This window comes from Myotis lucifugus, unplaced genomic scaffold (genome assembly GCF_000147115.1).
Source record: "Myotis lucifugus unplaced genomic scaffold, Myoluc2.0 scaffold_35, whole genome shotgun sequence".
NCBI lineage: Eukaryota > Metazoa > Chordata > Mammalia > Chiroptera > Vespertilionidae > Myotis > Myotis lucifugus.
The window spans coordinates 4,486,474-4,509,274 of record NW_005871083.1 but is presented as its reverse complement, the minus strand read 5'-3'; the positions used below and the strand labels follow the sequence as shown (position 1 = coordinate 4,509,274).

At 41.0% G+C, this 22,801-nt stretch overlaps 1 protein-coding gene and 1 long non-coding RNA gene across 7 annotated transcripts in view; one reads left to right on the top strand and one right to left on the bottom strand.

The window, feature by feature from the left end:
• The window catches only part of LOC106696900, an 8,635-nt gene extending 3,411 nt beyond the window's left edge, over positions 1-5,224 (bottom strand). Inside the window, exon 1 of the long non-coding RNA XR_002828823.1 lies at positions 5,124-5,224. This is a non-coding gene — a long non-coding RNA (uncharacterized LOC106696900). The remainder of the gene's footprint in view (positions 1-5,123) is intronic.
• Positions 5,225-5,272: 48 nt separating this feature from the next.
• On the top strand, positions 5,273-15,691 carry ATMIN (ATM interactor). 6 transcript variants are annotated; one of them, XM_023752583.1, is made up of 6 exons: positions 5,471-5,611; positions 7,119-7,368; positions 8,842-9,075; positions 10,203-10,328; positions 11,096-11,295; positions 12,048-15,691. In XM_023752583.1, the coding sequence occupies exons 5-6, from the start codon at positions 11,102-11,104 to the stop codon at positions 13,858-13,860; spliced, it is 2,007 nt and encodes a 668-aa protein (XP_023608351.1). In that variant the 5' UTR covers positions 5,471-5,611; positions 7,119-7,368; positions 8,842-9,075; positions 10,203-10,328; positions 11,096-11,101; the 3' UTR covers positions 13,861-15,691. The 6 variants fall into 6 exon arrangements, with proteins under 6 accessions (XP_006109646.2, XP_023608351.1, XP_023608352.1 ...); XM_023752584.1 differs by having other exon boundaries at positions 7,119-7,379; XM_014454332.2 differs by lacking the exon at positions 7,119-7,368 and having other exon boundaries at positions 5,472-5,611.
• The last annotated feature ends 7,110 nt before the right edge of the window (positions 15,692-22,801 follow it).

Below are 22,801 nucleotides of genomic sequence, written 5' to 3'. Positions count from 1 at the left end.
ATGGACGGAAATTTACAAAGTGATGCAAAGCAAAGGACTGAATCCAAGAATACTCTATCCAGCAAGGCTATCATTCAAAATTGAAGGGGAATAAGAAACTTCACAGACAAAAAAAGGCTAAGGGAGTTTATCACCACCAAGCCAGCCATGCAAGAAATGCTAAAGGGACTGGTGTAAAAAGAAGAAATAAAAAGCTCAGAAAGAAAACAGCCACACACACAAAAAAAGAAATGGCTACAAACAAGTACCTTTCAATAATAACTTTAAACGTAAACGGACTAAATGCTCCAACCAAAAGACATCGAGTGGCTGAATGGATAAAAAAACATGACCCATACATTTGCTGTCTACAAGAGACCCACCTCAGAAGAAGGGACTCACACAGACTGAAAGTGAAGGGATGGAAAAATATCTTTCAGGCAAATGGAAATGAAAAGAAAGCTGGGGTAGCAATACTTATATCGGACAAAATAGACCTCAAAGTGAAGGCCATAACAAGAGATAAGGAAGGCCACTTCATAATACTAAAGGGATCAATACAACAAGAAGATATAACCCTGATAAACATATATGCACCCAATGCAGGAGCACCCAAATACATAAAAGAACTCCTGGAAGATATCAAAGGAGAGATCAACAACAATACAATCATAGTAGGGGACTTTAATACACCACTGACATCACTGGATAAATCCTCTAGACAAACAATCAGCAAAGAAACAGCAATCCTAAATGACTCACTAGATGAGATGGACTTAATTGACATCTTCAGAACGCTTCACCCCAAAGCCACGGAATATACATTCTACTCAAGTGCTCATAAGACACATTCAAAAATAGACCACATATTGGGTCACAAACAAAGTCTCCCCAAATTCAAGAAGACTGAAATCATACCAAGCATCTTCTCAGACCACAAGGGCATAATATTAGAAATAAACTACAATAAAAACAACCCAAAATACTCAAAACACTTGGAAGCTGAATAGCATGTTATTAAATATTGATTGGGTTACCAATGAGATCAAAGAAGAAATTTAAAACATCCTGGAAACTAATGACAATGAAAACACAACAATCCAAAACCTATGGGATGCAATGAAAGCAGTTCTGAGAGGGAAGTTTATAGCTCTACATGCCTATCTCAAAAAACAAGAAAAAATGGTAGTAAATAATCTAACTCTACAACTCAAAGAATTAGAAAGAGAGCAACAAGAAAACCCCAGAGTGAGCAGGAGGAAAGAGATAATAAAGATTAGAGCAGAAATAAATGACAGAGAGATCAAAAAAACAATACAGAAAATCAATGAAACCAAGAGCTGGTTCTTTGAAAGGATAAACAAGATTGACAAACCTCTAGCCAGGCTCACCAAGAAGCAAAGAGAGAGGACCCAAATAAAGAAAATCAGAAATGATAGAGGCGAAATAACAACAGACCCCACAGAAATACAAATGATTGTTAAAAAATACTATGGACAACTCTACTCCAACAAACTAGACAACCTGGAGGAAATGGACAAATTCCTAGAAATATACAACATTCCAAAACTCAATCAGGAAGAATCTAAAAATCTCAACAGGCCAATAACTATGGAAGAAATTGAAGCAGTCATCAAAAGGCTTCCAGCAAACAAAAGCCCAGGACCAGACGGCTTCACAGGGGAGTTTTACCAAACATTCAAGGAAGAACTAAAACCTATCCTCCTCAGACTACTACAAAAAATTCAAGAGGAAGGAACACTTCCAAGCTCATTCTATGAAGCCAGCATCACCCTAATACCAAAACCAGGTAAAGACTACACAAAGAGAATTACAGGCCAATATCCCTCATGAACATAGATGCCAAAGTCCTCAACAAAATCTTAGCAAATCGGATCCAGCAGTACATCAGAAAGATCATACACCATGACCAAGTAGGATTTATCCCTGGGATGCAAGGATAGTACAATATCCGAAAATCAATAAACGTGATACATCACATAAACAAATTGAAAGAAAAAAACCACATAGTCATATCAATTGATACAGAAAAAGCATTTGACAAAATCCAACACCCATTTTTGATAAAAACTCTCAGAAAGGTGGGAGTAGAAGGATCATACCTCAACATAATAAAAGCCATATATGACAAGCCCACAGCCAACATCATACTCAATGGACAAAACTAACACCATTTCCCCTAAGAACAGGAACAAGACAGGGATGCCCACTCTCACCACTTCTGTTCAACATAGTACTGGAAGTACTAGCCATTGCAATTAGACAAGAAGAAGAAATAAAAGGCATCCAAATTGGAAAAGAGGAAGTAAAACTGTCCTTATTTGCAGATGACATGATATTATACATACAAAACCCTAAAGACTCCATCAAAAAACTACTAGACTTAATACATGAATTTGGCAATGTAGCAGGATACAAAATTAACCCCAAGAAATCTATGGCATTTCTATACACCAATAGTGAACTTTCAGAAAGTGAGACTAAAAAAACAATCCCATTTACCATCGCACCAAAAAAATTAAGCTACCTAGGAATAAACTTAACTAAAGAGGTAAAAGACCCCTACTCAGAAAACTACAGGACATTGAAAAAAGAGATAGAGGAAGACATAAACAGATGGAAGAACATACTGTGTTCATGGATTGGTAGAATCAGCATCATTAAAATGTCCATACTACCCAAAGCAATCTATAAATTCAATGCACTTCCCATTAAAATACCAATGGCATATTTCACAGGCCTAGAACGAACTCTCCAAAAATTAATCTGGAATAAAAAACGACCCCGAATAGCTGCAGCGATCCTGAGAAAGAACAAAGCAGGTGGGATCACAATACCAGATATCAAGCTGTATTACAAAGCCACTGTTCTCAAAACTGCCTGGTACTGGCACAAGAACAGACATATAGATCAATGGAATAGAATAGAGAGCCCAGAAATCAGCCCGAACCAATATGCTCAATTAATATTTGACAAAGGAGGCAAGAACATACAATGGAGTCAAGATAGTCTCTTCAATAAATGGTGTTGGGAAAATTGGACGGATACATGCAAGAAAATGCAACTAGACCACCAACTTACACCATTCACAAAAATAAACTCAAAATGGATATAGGACTTAAATGTACGACGGGAAACCATGAAAATACTAGAAGAATCCAAAGGCAACAAAATCTCAGACATATGCCGAAGCAATTTCTTCACCAAAACAGCTCCTAGGGCACTGGAAACTAAAGAGAAAATAAACAAATGGGACTACATCAAAATAAAAAGCTTCTGCACAGCAAAAGAAACCATTAACAAAACAAGAAAGCCCACTGTGTGGGAAAACATATTTGCCAATGTCATATCTGATAAGGGCCTAATCTCCAAAATTTATAGGGAACTCATACAACTTAACAAAAGGAAGATAAACAATCCAATCAAAAAATGGGCAAAGGATCTAAATAGACACCTTTCAAAAGAGGACATTCAGAAAGCCAAGAGACATGAAAACATGCTCAAAGTCACTAATCATCCGAGAGATGCAAATCAAAACAACAATGAGGTACCATCGCACACCTGTCAGAATGGCTATCATCAACAAACGACAAGTGCTGGAGAGGATGTGGAGAAAAAGGAACACTCGTGCACTGCTGGTGGGAATGCAGACTGGTGCAGCCACTATGGAAGACAGTATGGAGCTTCCTCAAAAAACTAAAAATGGAACTCCCATTTGACCCTGTGATCCCACTTCTAGGTATATATCCCAAGAAACCAGAAACACCAATCAGAAAGGATATATGCACCCATATGTTCATAGCAGCACAATTCACCATAGCTAAGATCTGGAAACAGCCTAAGTGCCCATCAGTAGATGAATGGATTAGAAAACTGTGGTACATCTACACGATGGAATACTATGCTGCTGTAAAAAAGAAGGAACTCTTACCATTTGCAACGGCATGGATGGAACTGGAGAGCATTATGCTAAGTGAAATAAGCCAACCAATGAAGGAAAAATACCACATGATCTCACTCATTCATGGATAATAAAGATCATTATAAATTTATGAACAAAAATAGATACAGAGGCAGAGCTGCCTCAAACAGACTGTCAAACTGCAGCGGGAAGGCCGGGGAGGGTAGGGGGGCAGAAGGGGGGGGGGGGTTTAGAGATCAACTGAAGGACTTATATGCATGCATATAAGCATAACCAATGGACATAAGACACCTGGGGGTAGGGGAGGCTAGGGGATTGTCAAGGGTGGGGGGAAAAAAGGAGACATATGTAATACCCTTTGTAATACTTTAAGCAATAAAAAAGATTTATTTCTCATTTCACTGCAGTCCTTACCCCTTCCTTTTGTCTATACCTGACCTATTCTCATCAACATGACCTACCTAGTCCCTCTAGGTACTTGGGTTTTAGAACCCTGCCCTGAGCTATACTGTCTCCCATATAGTAATCAAATCTTATCCTTTAAAATACAAGCAAGCCGGAACCGGTTTGGCTCAGTGGATAGAGCGTCGGCCTGCGGACTGAAAGGTCCCAGGTTCGATTCCGGTCGAGGGCATGTACCTGGGTTGCGGGCACATCCCCAGTAGGAGATGTGCAGGAGGCAGCTGATCGATGTCTCTCTCTCATCGATGTTTCTAACTCTCTATCTCTCTCCCTTCCTCTCTGTAAAAAATCAATAAAATATATTTAAAAAAATAAAAATAAAATACAAGCAAGTAAATCCAGCCTCCCTAAAATGATTAACTCTGTCAATTATAACAATCCTTTCGTTTGTATAATGTGACCTAGGATTAATTAGTTACTTCTCTGAAAAACGGAGGAAAACTTATAGTACTTGCCCGTATGGCTGTTTTGAGGACATAACAAGACACTAAATGACAAATGCATTGTCCAGTGTCTGGCACATGGTAAACTAAATAAAACACAGCTGTAATTAACATAATGTTGCCTGTGCTGCTGTTGAACATTGGAGTTTTTTCTAATCTTTGGGAAGTAAAACTTCTGAACGCATCACTTTTTCTTCTCCAATTATTGCCTGATGTCAAGTTTCTTGGAAGCACAACCAACATCTTCTACCTGTTCATAGGAATCCCAGTGAAGTTTTGCAACCCTCCCGCCTCACCTGGCAGCAGCTCCCCGCTGACGTACACTTCAGTACCTGCAGGGGGCGCCGCGTCCAGCCCAACCTGACCGGATGCTAATGAGCCTGGAGGCCCCGCCCCCTGCCGGAAGTGCAGGGTTAAGAGGCGGGGGCTGCGAGCTGGACCCGACTGCTGTGCGGGAGCCATGGCGGCCTCTGAGGCGGCGGCGGCGGGACCCGCGGGCCCTGGCCTCGGGCTCCCCGGCCGTCCCGTCGGCCGCGAGGGGTGCCGCCGCCGCCTCGGGCTTTGTGGGGACCCCCGGAGGCTGAGGGGCACCCGCCTCGGCCCGCGGCCGCGAGCAGCAGCCCGCGGGTCCGGCGCCGCGGCCGGGGAGCTGATCCAGCCGTCGGTGAGCGAGCTGTCCCGGGCCGTGCGGACCAACATCCTGTGCACTGTGCGCGGGTGCGGCAAGATCCTGCCCAACAGCCCCGCGCTCAACATGCACCTGGTCAAGAGCCACCGCCTGCAGGTGAGCCCGCCGCCGACGGCGCCTCCTCAGGCCTGGCGCCGACAAAGCGCCCCGCTCGGGGGCGTGGGCGCGGGTCCTGGTCCCGGCGCGGCGCGGCCCGGGGTCGGGGTCTGGATGCGCCGTGAGCCCAGCCTCCGCCGGCCTGCATCAGAGGGGGCTTCCGAGTACATAAAACGGGCCAAACCCGGGAGGGCGTCCCGGCCGGGGAAGGAGGGAGCGAGGCAGCGGGAACGCGTAATCATAGGAAAACACTGTGTCATGCCGCTCGGACCAGCCGGGACTACCGGCCTCTAACTTCGCGGCCCGGGCGTGGATCTCGGTAGTTCTCCCCGCAACTTCGTGAGGTACGGACCTACCGTCCTCATTGCATTGATGAGAAACAGGTTACGGGGCTGAGGAGCGCTGGGATTTAAACCTGCTCTCTGGTTCTGAAGCCCGTGTGCTTTCCACCACGCCCACAGTTCCTCCGTCGGGCCTTGGTCCTGCCCCGTGGGTAGAGAGAGCTGGCTGCAGACCTGGCCGGGTCCTGCCCCGTGGGCAGAGGGAGCTGGCTGCAGACCTGGCCGGGTCCTGCCCCGTGGGCAGAGGGAGCTGGCTGCAGACCTGGCCGGGTCCTGCCCCGTGGGCAGGAGGGAGCTGGCTGCAGACCTGGCCCGGGTCCTGCCCCGTGGGCAGAGGGAGCTGGCTGCAGACCTGGCCGGGTCCTGCCCCGTGGGCAGAGGGAGCTGGCTGCAGACCTGGCAGTGACAAGTTTCTATGTCGGTAAAATCAGCGCAGAAATGAGACCTAAGGGAAATTTCTCCCGTGAGCGCGGTGTAATAATAGTCTGAACATCCCTTCCCCCTTATATAAAATAGGGCGGTGATTTTCAGCCTTTAATGCACATCTGTGGAAGGCTTGTTAAAGATCCAGATGTTCAGTCCCACCCAGACCTATTAAATCATAATTTCCCAGTCATTATCATCGGAGGTTTCCTTCCACCACTTAGAGCCCTTCTTGGCCAACAGTGACATAATGTGAAACCCTAAGTCACTGAAAGCCGTCTTGTGAGTATGTAGCTTCTGACGGTCTGAATTGGTTAAGGAGAAAGCTTAAATTACCTGGCATGTTGCATGCTTCTCCGTGGAGACGTCCTTAGAATCGGGCTTCTGATAAGAATTTAACAGCAGAAAGTCTAATAGCGATGGCAGATGTGTTGCCCATGAAGAGTGATCTGTTAATAGGCACCAAGTGAACAGAAATGCAACTGCCTTCCCTTAGGAGGACTAGGAGCCCCACACAGGAAATGTACATGGAGGGGTGCTGAGGGAGACCCTGCAGAGGAGTTTGGGGTTTCCTCCAGAACACAGGTGAAGTAACTCTGGGAATGGGCTTCTCTTTCCTGCTAACTTTTAACTAAATCCTTCCTTTTCTTAACCGTATTTATTTTCCTTAACCATATTTTAACTTGAGTGGATGAGTATACATTTGTAGGAATTCTGCAGCCTAATCCCTTGGTTCTCTTTAGCTCATATGCAGTCGCCATCACCCACCTTCATCCCATAGCTAAGGCAGACATTACATCTCTGAGCACAAATGAAGCTGCCAGTCTAATGAGGACCGTCCTTGTGTGGGCTGAACATCACTGTAGGAAGCACGTCTTAACACTTTATATTGTTCTTTTCTTTGGAATTGCTGTCTGGAGCTCTACATCTCTCAAGACTTTATGAAGCATCTGTTTAGCATGAGGATAGCACTTACTCTCCAGGATTTTGATAGTATGTATACAGTAGGTTTATTCCTAATTATGTTTTTAAAATATGTAAAGTTCAGAATTCTGAAGATACCAATACAGAAAATATAATAGGCCTGAGGAGGAGGAATATGTGTAAGGAAAATAGAAACTTTGACAGATCTTTACTGGGACTTCAGCCTTTCAGAGTATGCGTATCCCCGCTTAGAACATGTGTAATGTCATTCTTCAGTTCTAGTCAGATTCATTTTTCAGGTTTTTCTGAAGGCGGCATTCAAGATCCCTTTCTAAACTAAAAATGTTGAACAATGAAAATGGGCTTTTCTGAGTTTCCTTCCAAAGTCACTAGGGAGACCTGTTTCAGTAGGAATTAAAGAAACCTCGCCGAGAACCATCATTGGTTTTTTTTCTTGTCAAACGGGCTCACTTTCCTGAACCTCCCTTTCCTGCCTTTCTAACCATGGTACACAGCAGCCTCTGAGCATCTCATGTCTTGGTGGAAGGGGAGGAGGTCCACTTTCTTTAATGAAAGTGACCTATGTGACAGAATAACCATATCCAGATGGTAATGCCTCAGTTTGGCAAGTCTGTATTCTTAGTCAGGATCTGGAATAGAGGCTCTTGAATTCAAACATTACTTTTGACACTTGATTGTTCTCAAAGTATTGGAAGGAGGAGGCCTGATAAGGGCTGACTGGTAGTTCCCCATGGTTTTAAAAGCAGTCTGTGTTTAGACAGACTCCACTACCAGCCAGTTTCTGTTCTGAAGTTAATCTTGAGTATATATTTGGTTGGCACATTTGCATAACATTCAGTGGAAATTTTCCCCTTCATTCTCTTGGTTACAGCTACTTGCATATTTCTAGTTCCTCTCCTAATTTTTATTTTTTCAAATTATGATAATTTTTATTCCTTTCCCTGTTAGTTGCTATATGGTTCCAATTCTATTCTAATCTTTCTTCATAGGATACCCTGCCCCTAACCAAATATTCCTTAACATAAATGATTAACAAACCCTTCTGAAAGATGATGGATAAGAGTGGGATTGTAAGGTAAAGGGTACATGCTGCATTTTTGTTTTATGTGGGTTCTTAAAATATATGTCTATATTTCATATCCTATAAGAAAATACGGAAATATCCTACTTCAGTCTTGCCCAGGGGGCGATCCAATAGAAATGAAAGCTGGTGATTCAGGGAAAGGAGTAGTAGGAGTAAGTGGGCGTTTCTTGTTTGTTAGAAATTCTTTTATTCATTGTGTTTGAAAGCAGTGAAAAGGACAGGAGGACCCTTAAAGAACCTTTTATCTAGCAACATTTGTATTTTTAAAACATGGCTTAGCGACCTGGTTGGTGTGGTTCAGTGGTTGACCCAGGAACCAAAAGGTCACTGGTTCGATTCCTGTTCAGGACACATGCCCGGGTTGTGGGTTTGATCCCCAGTAGGGGCGTGCAGGAGGCAGTCAATCAATGATTCTCTCATCATTTTTTTCCCATTAGAAAATATTCACATCAAAATTTCCTGAGATGTTAACAACTTGAGGTTTAGCAGTAAACTGTCTCATACTCGCACATTCTCTCCTTTGTCGCCTGAGAGACCCATGACTGATGATTCAGGTATCAACATGAAAGGGTTGTCGAGAACCGAAGTTTTGTTTGACAATCGAGACATTTTTTCATGAAAATTTGGTCAAGAACCGAATTGTTCAAGATGGGAGACATTCGAGAACTGAGGTTTGACTTTGAAAACTCCTAGCCCAAAAGTTAATCACATTTAATAATAAGAGATTATTAAGATTATGTACAAGTTAATATATATAAAGTGCTTAGAACAGTGTCTAACACTAGTAAAAGTTTTGTTAGTACTGGCATTTATAATAATTACTAAATTTCAAACATAGCATGCTATATAAAAGTTGTGTCAACTAGCTTTAGCTACTTTAGCGGCAGTGTGATAATTGGAGAAAGTCACAGTGCTTTTTATCAGGAAGGCCACCATCATAGTCAAGGGAGGCTTTTTCAGGAGTTCATACTAAGACGCTGGGCATGAGATAAAAGGGAAAGGAAGACTTAAGGATGATATAGAAATCTTGAGCCTTATAAACTGTAAATATACCACTTTGCAAATAGAGAAGATTGCTTCAAGTTGTTGACTTGAAGAACCTGTAGAAAATTTTTATGAGTTTTTAAGAGTTTATGTGCCCCAAACAGAAGACATGCCTAGAAGCAAAATCTCAACAGACTGAGGAAAATGTTTTCCAGAATGACAGTTTGCAGTTTCTTTTATACACTTGGAATTAGGAGGGAAGTAAAGAAGATTACATGCAAGTGGGAGAATGTAAGGCAGGGAAATATTTATGATTGGATCTGAGGGATGAAAAAGTAGCATTTCACAGGGATGTTAACCTAGATGCACAAAAACAATGCACAGGGCTTGCAAAGATAAACTTCTACTAGGGAAGTTATAGACCTGAGGCATGACTATCCACCATGACCGGCCCAGTTAGGAATTTATAATCAGATCACCATGGGAAATTACTTTGTTAGATTTGTTACAGAAGCCCTTTTTCATCCACAAAGGGAAGATATTGTAGGTTTAGAATGGATAGTTTAAAGGAATAGATCGAATTTGAAACAACATGGTTTGAGCTATCGTTTATACATCATAAAGTTTACCTACTTTAAGTGAATAATTCACTTATTTTAGCATTGTGCAACCATCACCACAATTCAGTTTTAGAATATTTTCATCTCCCAAATAAGATCCCTTGTTCCCATCTTTAGTCATTCCTTGTTTTTACTCCCAGTCTGTTGTATTGATTTTTTGAAAATAATTGTTTAAAGTAATTTTTCTTTTTCAGGATGGCATAGTAAATCCAACAATAAGAAAAGATTTGAAAACTGAACCAAAATTCTACTGTTGTCCAATTGAAGGATGTCCTAGAGGTCCTTACAGGCCATTTTCTCAATTTTCTCTCGTAAAACAGGTATTTTACTTAAGTATACTTCTCTGAGGATGAAATGCAAATGGTATAAACCTAGTGTGCATTCTAATTACTTATCAAACATAACGAGAATTGAGCAGAAAGTTGTGTGAGGATATCTACCCAAAAGTCTTCCAATTGGAAAAGGTGAGTAAGGTATAATGCAAGTGAAGGAGACGTGCCTTGCTCTGGAGGGAAAGATGTCCAGAAGTGGATTCAGAGAGAAAGAGAAGATGGCTAATTCAAAGAATGAGAACACGTGTACTTCGTATCTCTTATGTGAATCTGTGCCTTCAAGGTTAGACAAGCAAAGGCACAAAGGAAATGTTCTCCCAAAGGAGTAAGATAAGGCAGAATTTCAGAAACAGCTACCTTAAGGGCAGGAGGGGGCCCAGCAACTGGGAAAGGAGGTGATTCAGGACTGCAAGAAATAGACAGCTGAAATACTTCCCAGAGGGTTTGCTGGAGGAGGTCCTATAAAAAGTATTGCAAAAACTTTTTATTCTTCCTACAGCAGTTATTTGTAGATCAGAACCTAAATGCTGGGTACTATGGATTATTTCTAAAACTGTCTTCACACTTTTCACAAAGTAGAAGTGATAGGGGAAAGAGGCATATGATAAAGTGCAATTTGCTTGCTTCTACATTCTTTGATTTGGACTGGTATGTTTTATCGTGTAAAATCATTGTTAACTTGGGTATGTTGATGGTTTTTGAAATGTTTTGAGCAGTTGCAGTTTTTCATTCTGGTTCCTTTGTGTTCTTCCTAGCACTTTATGAAAATGCACGCTGAAAAGAAGCATAAATGTAGTAAGTGCAGCAATTCATACGGCACTAAATGGGACTTAAAAAGACATGCAGAGTATTGTGGCAAGACCTTCCAGTGCACATGTGGCTGTCCCTATGCAAGTAGAACTTCATTACAGTCCCACATCTACCGAACTGGCCATGAGATTCCTGCAGAGCACAGGTAAAGGGGAAGAAATGGTGGCCCAAAAGTCAGTAGCTGTGGGAAGAGTTTCAAATGAAACTTCCTGGAAAGCTCTTAGTGTAGGAAGAAAGGAGGAATAATGGAGAAAAGGTAAGACATGGAAGAAGGGAACTTGCAGAAAGGTAGCAGTACTAATAAAGGATCCATGTCTACTTAATCCGGTTGTTCTTCCTTATTCTTTCTGCCAACTTCTTTTGAGGGTCCCTTAATATGAAACTATACTTCATTTTATTTATTTACTTTTTTTTTTTTTTATCCTCACTCAAGGATTTATTCATTGATTCCAGAGAGAAGGGGGAGAGAGAAACATCAATTGGTTGCCTCCTGTATGCACTCCGACTGGGGATTGAACCCACTACCTAAGTATGTGCCCTGACTGGGAATCAAACCCTGCAACCTTTTCATATACAGGAAGACACTCCAACCAACTGAGCCATCCAGCCATGGCTATACTTCATCTTAAAAGCCAGATTTATATTTGGGGTATAAGCTTCTTACTTTAGAAATGATAAAAGTTGCATTATTTAATCTGTTAGCATCCTTATGCTTACAAATCTAAGTTGAGTTCTAGTACTTAGAGCTGTATCCCCCACCCCCCTCTTTCTCCTTCCCTGTTTGCATATTCCTGAACTTCTGCCTGCCATACAGCAGGCCCAGTTCTCAAAGAGGTGTAAAAGAAGGAATTTCTCTTCATGGGATTGATTCTGACCTCTTTTTACTGTCATTTTCAGAGATCCACCTGGTAAGAAAAGAAAAATGGAAAACTGCCTGCACAACCAGAAGTTGTCCAATAAAACCATTGAATCCTTGAGCAATCAACCAACCCCAAGACCAGACACTCAAGAATTAGAAACTTCAGAAATAAAGCTAGTCGCTTCTTTTGAAGATTCTTGTGGCTCTAATGCCAGAAAGCAGACTCTTACGACAGCACCAAAATATCCTCAGAAATTGCTTTTACCAAAGCCCAAAGTGGCTTTGGTTAAACTACCTGTTATGCAGTTTTCTCCTATGCCTGTCTTTGTGCCTACAGCTGACTCCTCGGCCCAGCCTGTGGTGTTAGGTGTTGATCATCAGGGCTCTGCCTCCGGTGCTGTGCACTTACTGCCCTTGTCAGTAGGAACTCTGATTCTTGGCCTTGATTCAGAAGCCTGCTCTCTTAAGGAGAGCCTTCCTCTTTCAAAAATTATAAATCCTGTTGCTGTTGAGCCAATTAGTACAGGTGTTCAAGTGAACTTGAGTAAAAATCCATCTAATCCTTCCCAAGAACTAGGGAATGCATGTCAAAAGAACAGCATTTCTTCAATCAATGTACAGACAGATTTGTCTTACGCCACACAACACTTTATACCTTCTGCACAGTGGGTCAGCCCTGATTCCTCTGTATCGTCTTGTTCTCAAACTGATTTGACTTTTGGTTCTCAAGTTTCCCTTCCCATTAGTGTTCATACCCAAACATTTTTGCCCAGTTCTAAGGCAACTTCATCTATAGCTGCTCAGACTGATGCGTTTTTAGATGCTTCTTTCCAGGCAGGTGGAATCTCCAGAGAAACTCAAACCAGTGGAATGGGAAGTCCAACAGATGACCGAGTACAAATGGACCAAGCTGTAATGTGCGGAGACATTTTTGAGAGTGTCCATTCATCATACAGTATTTCTACAGACAATATTATAAGCAGCAGCTTAGTAGGAGAGACTGTTACTCATGGTTTGTTACCTCAGAACCACCCTAAGACTTTAAGTCAAGATATTGAGAAAACTGCACCAGTTATAAACTTCAGTGCACAGAACAGTATGCTTCCTTCACAGAACATGACAGATAATCAGACCCAAACTATAGATTTATTAAGTGATTTAGAAAACATTTTATCCAGTAATCTGCCTGGGCAGACACTGGACAATCGTAGTCTTCTGTCTGACACCAACACTGGACCTGATACCCAGCTCCCATCTGGTCCAGCCCAGAATCCTGCAATTGATTTTGATATCGAAGAGTTCTTTTCGGCCTCAAATATTCAAACTCAAACTGAAGAGAGTGGGCTTAGCAGCATGACCACTGAGCCGGTCTTAGAATCACTGGACATAGAGACCCAAACTGACTTCCTACTTGCAGACACCTCTGCCCAGCCGTACAGTTATAGGGGAAATTCTAATTTCTTAGGCCTTGAAATGTTTGACACACAGACACAGACAGATTTAAACTTCTTTTTAGATAGTAGCCCTCATCTGCCTCTGGGAAGTATTCTGAAACACTCCAGCTTTTCCATGAGTACTGATTCATCTGACACCGAGACCCAAACTGAAGGGATCTCTGCTGCTAAAAACATCTCTGCTCTAGAAAGCAAGGTTCAGTTAAATAGCACAGAAACACAGACCATGCATTCTGGCTTTGAAACCCTGGGGAGCTTGTTCTTCACCAGCAATGAAACTCAAACAGCAATGGATGACTTTCTTCTTGCTGATTTGGCCTGGAACACGATGGAATCTCAGTTCAGCTCTGTAGAAACCCAAACATGTGCAGAACCACACACAGTCTCCAACTTCTAAAAGTGAAGTCCATGTGTGGAACGGCATTTACAATTTCCTTGATTTAGAAAATGAAGAGGAGACAACAGTATTAACTCTATTGAATGTAGTTAATATGCAGTTGCTTCTGTTCTTTGAGGTTCTTTGCCTTTTGTACTTGTAAACATGAAATTTGTGTATAAATGTGAGTGTATTATAAAGTGAAGATGTTGACCTAAAAAGGATTGTATTGTGTTGCCTACATTTGCCCTTTCACAGCTAGTGGTTCCATCTTAAAAAAAAGGGGGGGGGGGGGCCATTTCACACCTTTAAAACCCATCAAGTCATTTAGCTAAAGCCAAGCTTACCAGGTACTAGGGTACAGACTTTTCAAATCTCCAAAATAATTTAGTCAAAGTGTGACTTGCTTAAATCGCACCTAAAATATTTTTGACAATGCTTGTTAGAAATTCCTTTTCCTGATAGTAATACCTAAAGAAATTTGATGCTGCACCATCAGGTTTAAACACCTATGCATAGATGGTTTGAGACTCCTACTGTCCGCAGCTTCAGCTGCGTTGACATCTATCTCTTCTGCATTGCAGACACAAAAGAAAACTACATCTGCCTTTAGCTTTTCATGTCATTGTCATCCCTTCTCTACATGAACTACTATTGATACCAATGTAAGCGTACAGACGTATTGTAAAATTACTGCTTAAGGTAGTAGTGGCAAGTACTTAGTGTAAATAGTGTTCCTTCTAGTCATGGAATCATGCCTATTAGCCCATACCGAGTGTGCCCTACAAACATCCCTCCCATTCTCTACAGTAGGCCAGGGTGGTGCTCAGAGCTGTTTGGCTCTTTGTCAAAGTGCACAGGCTGGATCTGAGTTGTGTCACTCTAAATATATATATATGTATATGACACTCCCCCTAGGTTTCAATTCATAGCATTATCTTGAAAGAGAAGAGTGCAATCAATAATTATATTAAAGTGACTCTTCACCTCTCATCTTTTCCTTGAATAAGGAAAGACATTAATCTAGCAAGGATATTATTTGTGCCTTGAGGATAACGATTACATAATAGATCCAGCTTCTGCATGTTGTTGCTTCATTTGTTTAGAAAAGGTAATACTAGCCAGTCTTCAAAGAAAACTACGTTGAAGACTGCTTCAATAATCATCTATTTTGAGATGGGAGCATGGTCAAGGATGCTTTGGGGATTTTCTATATTTAGGAGATCCTGAATTCTTGATTGTTGGCCAACTTTCAGGCAAATAAAAATCAGTGCAGCCAGTAGGTTTTCTAACTTCACCAAAAAAAAAAATAAACAAATGCTCTGTTCCTTCTGTGACACATGCTTGTGCCGCTGAAGGTTAAATCCTCAAAATGAAACCTAAGGAAGAGACTAATAATTCATTAAGTTGTGTTGCTAATTCCTATTTCATAGAATTTTTGTTCGCTGTGGATAAAAAACATCCTGAGCTCCACCCGGTAGATAAAAGTTTGCTTTGGTCACAGTTGCCTATGAATATGAATTTCAAAACAAGCATAAGCCTTAATTAACATTTCATTGTTTTAGAATCATCACTGCCTTAATGTTCAAACACCTATTTAAGTCCTAGTAAAGAAGAAATGCATGTTTGTTTATGGCTTTTGTAAATATAAATGCAGTGATCTATGGCTTTAAATTTTTTTTTGTTTCTGTGACAGTATTTGTTAATCTAGCCAATAGAGTTATTTATAGAAAATGGAGCATGTAATAGTTCATGTATAAGTAAGCACTGTTTCCCCAAAACCTTAGTTACCTGACTTGTTCTAAGAATTTGTAAAAACTCAAATTCAGTGATTAAACAGAAGTAAGAATTCTCCCTTTTTTTCTGTGAATTCTTCGACCTACTCATAATGTGACTTACATTGTTGCCTTAATTTTTCAAACTTGTCTTCTGAAAGTCACATGATGAAATGATTGTGCCTATTTTCATTATTTTACTTCTGATCATAAAAACATGCTAACAATTTTCCTAATAGAAAATGAAAAGACACTCCATTTTAAAGTTTCTATTTTGATGTAAAGTTTTTATTTTGATAAAAACTATACACCTTATGATATAAGTTTTTGGAAAATTTATTCAAAGGAAATGACTTCAATTAATACATTTGCCAAATGTGACCATTTATACTGTGATGACTTTTTGTAAATAATGTGGTTCTGGCTTAAGAGAAAAAAAAAAAGGAAGGGTTAAAATATAAGTAGTTCTTTGCTTGGTCACTAATTTACAGGAAAATCAAATCACTGCTTCTATTTCCCTTGACATAAAGGAAATATAAAGGTAGAAAATTTTTGTAGATTTACCTGAAAGATGCCATGGAAGATTTGAAGCTACTTTTGATGGGAAGAGAATGTATCAGTGCCAATCTAGTTGTGAAGTTGTGTTATTTTATTTATAGTGGCAAATGACACGTTGATATTTACATGTCATCCTTTATGGCCTTAATTTAATTATTTTTTAATCCTCACCGGAGGATATGTTTTTTTCATTGATTCTAGAGGGAGGAAGGGAGAGAGAGAGAGAGAGAGAGAGAGAGAGAAATATCAATTGGCTACCTTATGCACACATGGGTATGTGCCCTGACTGGAACAGGAACCAAACCCACAACCCTTCGGTGCTCGGGATGGCGCTCTAACCGCTGAGCACACAGGCCAAGGCCTATGGCCTTAGAGTGTCTATCTTAATTCCAGTAGAAAACTGCACTTCAAAGCCTGTCATCTAATATTGACTGTGAAGAGAACTTACAGTCTTTTTAGATTAGTGCTTCTCAAACTTGTCCTCAGGAGGCTCAAGTAATTCAGGGGGCGGGGGTGGATTTAGGGATGAAGGCTTTGAAGTCCCAAGTATTGTGCAGTTTATTCTCCTTATATTTCACAGTATATGTGTGGGTGTTCTCATCTGAAGTGTGTTAAACTACCACTGATTGGATTTGACACCGGAAGAGGACAGGTCTATCTTTGGTTTATACATAATCCAGCATCTAAAATACTTTGTTCAATGACATGAATTTTAATCCAGTTGCTAAAGCAAGATGTTGGCTATTATAATGTTCTTATGGCCTAGAAGATAGTCTGCTAAATACTATTGTTTTGCAATGTTTACATCCAAAGGATTAAGTCATGTGAACTGTATTTATTAGCAGATACACTGATATATTGTTTACCTATCAAGAGAGGCAGACTAGAGAGCAAATGGAGAGGATTCTTAGTTTGTCAGGGTTCTAAAACATTAATAAATGTGGGTACTACATTTTAAAATATGCATGTTTGACCCTGGTTGGTGTGGCTCAGTAATTAAAGCCTTGGTCTGCACACCCAAGGGTCTCAGGTTCAATTCCCAGTCAAGGGCAGGTACCTGGGTTGCAGGTTGGAACCCCAGCCCCTGTTGGAGTGTGTGCAGGAGGCAATCAATCAATGTGTCTCACATCTATGTTTCTTTCTTCCTCCCTCTCTCTTTCTCTCCCTCTTCCTCCCTCCCACTCTCTTTAAAAATCAATGGGAAAGCCCTAACCCATTTGGCTCAGCAGGTAGAGCGTCAGCCTGTGGACTGAAGGGTCCCGGGTTCGATCTTGGTCAAGGGCACATGCCCGGTTGTGGGCTTGATCCCCAGTAGAGGGTGTGCAAGAGGCAGCCGATCCATGATTCTCTCTCATCATGGATGTTTTTATCTCTCTCCCTCTCCTTTCCTATCTGAAATCAATAAAAGTATATATTTTTTAAAATCTTCAAATGTCAAAAAAAATCAATGGGAAAAATATCCTTGGGTGAGGATTAACTATATATATATATATATATATATATATATATATATATATATATATATATATATATGAAAGAAGCAAGTGCCCAAATGATGTGAATGAATAAAAGCATTTTCTATAATTCTTGAACTAGAAGAGTACCAATATTCATTCAGTTCTTTCAACCAACTTTTCAAGAACTCCAAATGTTATCTTACTAATAAGGACATTTGTAATTTTATTCTAAATCCACAATTTCAAAAATAGTGAAGGTTGGCAAGCATAGGAAAAACTATTGCCAAGGCTCTTCCATTAATTGTTGATACTTTACTCTCAAGCAAGTTAATATTACAGAACATAAGGCTGGAAAAATGACAAAATTGAAACAAGTGATTCTCTTTTTTAGCTTATCAGTAAAATTTCAGAAAATGAAAAAATTTTTGAAAAAATGTATCTCCATGGCAACTTTGTCATTCTCAAAAGTATAAATGTTATCTCAATGTGAACAACAGACTTTTTTTCCCTAAAGGAGTGAGCTTAATAACATGGTATGTGTCAGTAAGACCTTGTTCCAGGCCTGGCAGCTTCTTACTCCTTCTGCTTGCGGCGTTTTACTCTTTGCTTTCTGATGATCCACTGCGTTTTCCATGGCCTGGGTGAAATACTTGGTCTTATGATTGCATCTCAAACATGTTGCTGCTTAGGGCTGAATTTGATACTGATCCCTCTCCTACTTTATCTCCTTTTTCCTGTGCTGCAACGAGAAATTTAGTGACTTCAGAAAATCTAGAGTTCATGCTGCAATAAAAATGTGGCAGAAGTCTGTGCATCTGAATTAACTTATCACAAAATAATATTTACCCTTAAAATGCTCCTCAAAAACTTTTCCCTAATTAAAAAGTGAGCCTTCAAAAATTAAGATTTTATATTACACTTTTGAGAAACCATCCAAACTTTGGCAAGTTATGCTTTAGGAGTTATTTATATTGTCTATTTCAGTTCATGATAATTTTTGTTTAGCTATACTGAAGTCTGGTACTATTAGTGAGTTGTAAGCTAGTGTCAATTTTTTCTCTTTTTCACCTTTTTTGGTTAAGATGTGGTATATTTTTAAACTACTTAAATCACTGTTCTCTAACAAGATATGTACCTGAGTAATAGGTCTTCAGATTTACAGTTCTCTAAATAGCTACCATAATGACAAGTGTCTCTCTGACATTCCATTTTCCTGAAATTACAATAGAGAAATCAGTCAAAAGGATTTGGGTAAATTGCCACAGAAATTGCACCTTCTCAAGTGAAGAGTATCAGGACCAGTGGTATTTGTCCCGAATTAAATGTTTTATTCAGAGATTACGAGTTTTCTTCACAGCAACATGCAGATTAAAACAAATGAAATTGCTAACAGCCCTTTCACATTGAGGACTTGGTTAATAGTCATAACCCTCCTGTGGTGCTGAAAATAAGACTAGTTTATCGAATATTTTCAAGTTCGCTGTTTTTAAAAAATATATATTTTTTATTGATTTCCAAGATGAAGGGAGAGATAGAAACAACAATGTGAGACAATCATTAATCGGCCGCCTCCAGCTTGCTCCCTGTTGGGGATTGAGCCTGCAACCCGGGCATGTACCTTGACTGGGAATTGAACCGGGGACCTCTTGGTCTATGGGACAACGCTCAAATCACTGAGCCACCACAGCCAGGCAACAGAGTGCTGGTATTTAGACTGGTGCAGGGAAAATTCAGGCAAAACAGGATGAAGAAAAGAACCAGGGGCTAAAGATAGCCCATGGATTGATTAACAGGGTCCCAAGCAAAGAGCCTTAGTTCAACAAGTTACAAAGCTGAGCTGTGAGGACTATTAAAGATTGAAGATCCTTCAAGGCCCAAATAACAACTCACCATGCCCATACGCTTTCTATACAACTTTGAAGTCACTATCCATTAAGGGAAATAAATGATTCAGCTATTCATATTTGATCTGATTAGTACATTCAGGAAAACCACAAATCTGTTGTTTTACATACCTCATCATCCTCACCACAGGAATGACATTCTCCAGCCCTCCTTCCTGCCTTATGTGGTATTTTCCACCCAGTGCTCCAACTGTCCCTCACCTGGGAGACATATTGGACCCTCCAGACCCTACCTGGCCTGACTAAACGCAATCTCTCTGATTGGATTCTCCTTGGGTTACAGAAGAACACGATCCGTGATGCACATGCATACACTCAGGATAAAGAGATAATGCCCCAAAGGAGGTTTGAACTTTTAGAAACAACAATGTCTTGAAAACAAGTGGAATTGTTTTATTGTGTGACCAGCTAGTAGATTAGCCTGGGCAGCGAGAGCATAACCTTGAGTCTCTCATGGCTCCCAGTTAGCCTAGCAGACAGCAGAAAAGTGTTCTCTGTGGGACCAGCAACTGCCTTGGTCTGTCCTCTGTCATGGCCACAGGAGCCCCTTTGTTTCTTACTTCCCCACCTTGCTTCTCAGGAGCCCCTAAACGATAGCACCAAGTGGGCCCAAGTCCAGACACCCCCAAAATCCCCAGATGTGAGGCCTCCAGCTGTGCAGCTTAGCCTGTTTGGCCAGCTAGGGGTGCCCACAGGGAGATGGGCTGGGCTTCTGTGGTCTCACTGGGTCCTAAGGCTCCTACACTTAGAGGGGGAGATTGAAAGCAAATTTGATTCTGGGTTTAAATCATTTTATAGCATGATCTTTGAAGTACAGGTAAATTCCATAATAGAGGCAAAGTCCAGAATGAAAAGAGAGTAAAGCTAAAAATGAGGGAAAGTCTCCCTGAGTAGCCAAAGTCCTATGTACTTGTCCAAATGTATGCAGCCAGGCCTAGAATTAGAATAGATTTAAAATCTCCCCCTTGCCCTTCAAACATGTCACCCCCTCATCTCTCTGTCAGGTTGACATTCTGTCTGTCCAACATCTCCCACCCCTCTGGCCCTTCCTTTGCCTCACCTAGACCCTCAGCAGCATTCCCAGACCTCAACCCAGCCTCACCCAATAGGTGATCTCAGGCCCTGTGTCGGACGCTACCACAATTCCGCTTCTTGATTTTTAAGTTTACAAGAAAAATGGGAGTTTGTAAAGTTTAACTCATGAGACATCCAAAAATAATAGACTGAGGGATGAAACACAGAGCTCTTCATGCTTGGTTTGGAAAGGACTAAAGGAACCAAAACCTATTGAGATCATCTCCTTGAGATAGGAAGAAGGCCACTGGGACCTATATAACATGCTTGACTCCTTATTTCCCCTGTGAGTTTTCTTAGTGACCTAGAACCCTGATGGGGCCTGCATTCTAGTAAACATTTAGCCTTTATCTAGTCTTGGACATCAAAGACCAGTTTGGGCGTCCCAATTTTCTGAATGGAAATTGGGACAAGGTCTACAATGACTTTATCCACAGAGAAACAAACGAAACCTGGGCCAATGCAAATAGTATCCCTAAAGGGACTTCATCAGGTGCATGAATAATTATCTAACAAAGGGATGCCAAGGGAACATTCTTATACATTCACAGAGGAATGTTCTACTCAATATTTTGTTGACCAAATTATTTATTTGCCCAAAAAGATGGATACTATGCATCTTTAGTATATTGGCCCATTTTTTGCTCAGACTGGCCTTCCTGTTAACTCTAAATTATTCCTATACTAGGGGCCCAGTGCATGAATTCGTGCACCTTGAAAGGAACTGTGGGCCACAAGGCTGCAGTGGGCACAGGGGCGGGTCTCGGCCCATTCTCCGCACCCCTGCCCAGCCCATCCTGTCGCACCCCCCTTCCCTGGCTACCAGCAGCCCTGCTCCTGCCGCCACCGCTCCCACGTGCTGATGGCTCCAGGCCCCGCTCGCACCTGCTGACACCCCTGGTGGTCAGCACACGTCATAGTGACCGGTTGTTTGGTTGTTCTGCTGTTTGGTCTATTTGCATATTAGCCTTTTATTATATAGGATAGGATGTTTACCCCCAATCTGTAGAATTTATAACTCCATCTCATCAAAAGAATTTTTCATAAGAAAGAAATATCAAGTTGTAACTTATATCAGTGTTTTTAAACTGCCTCAAGAATTCGAAAGTAGTTGGGCCAGTGTGGTTCAGTTGTTTGAGCATTGTCTTGTACACTGAAAGGTCACCAGTTCAATTCCCAGTCAGGGCACATGCCCAAGTTGAGGGTTCAGTCCCTAGTTGGGTTGCATGCAAGAGGCAACTGATGATGTTTCTTTCTCACATCGATGTTTCCCTGTCTCCCCTCTCCCTCTCTCTCTGAAATCAATAAAAACATATATTTTTTAAAAGATCTCAAAAGTAAATATATCTAGGCTAAGTACGTGGGGCTCCATTGCTCACTCATGCTGGTCCATACCCTTCCCTCCCAATCAAATACTTTTGACTCTTTTACATATTGAGCTTATTATTCTGCTGTTTGTAAAGAGGACTTGGAAAACCACTGACTTAGGTGGGCAGGCTGCCATTCCTAGATTGTCCTCAAACAGTACCAGCTCCAACACCCCCAACTGTCAAGAAACAGTGGAAAATCAAGGTCTTTTCTTGAGGATGGAATCCAGATGTTTCCTTCATTCAGGGAAGAAGGGATGGATGGAAGCTACAAATTGCTTCTAGACTTTAAAGAAGTGTCCAACTTAAGTAGGCAAAATATACCTTTTAATGACTGCTGTACTATAATCATTCCTGCATTTCTGGTGTTTCAAAGAAACAAACCAACAAAACAAAACAAAAACCCTAAACTAAAGAGCAATTACAGAAAGCAGATGTTTACAAATGCAGTCATCATTTAGGGAATGGAAAGTACAGAGTTCAAGTAGAACCTACTGAAAGCAAATTCAAACTGTAATTACAGAGCAGCTAAATGGTTATTCATATTACAAAGTGGTGTTTTTTTTCCAGAGCATTTCTCTACATAGCATTGTCACTTGGCATTTAAATGATAACTCGTTTTAAAAAATGTTTAATTTATATACAACTTCAGGAAATATGCATTGGAGTAAAATGAGTGGGGAGAAGGATCAGGGGAAGGGAGAATGGAACAGCCCCATTCTGTAAGCGTCTGTCTGGAGTTGTAGAGTTCCCAAATATTAGATGCAGAGTAAGGCAGGAGGAAGCCTGAGGGGTGACAATAATCACAGTGACTTTTTTTTTCTCAA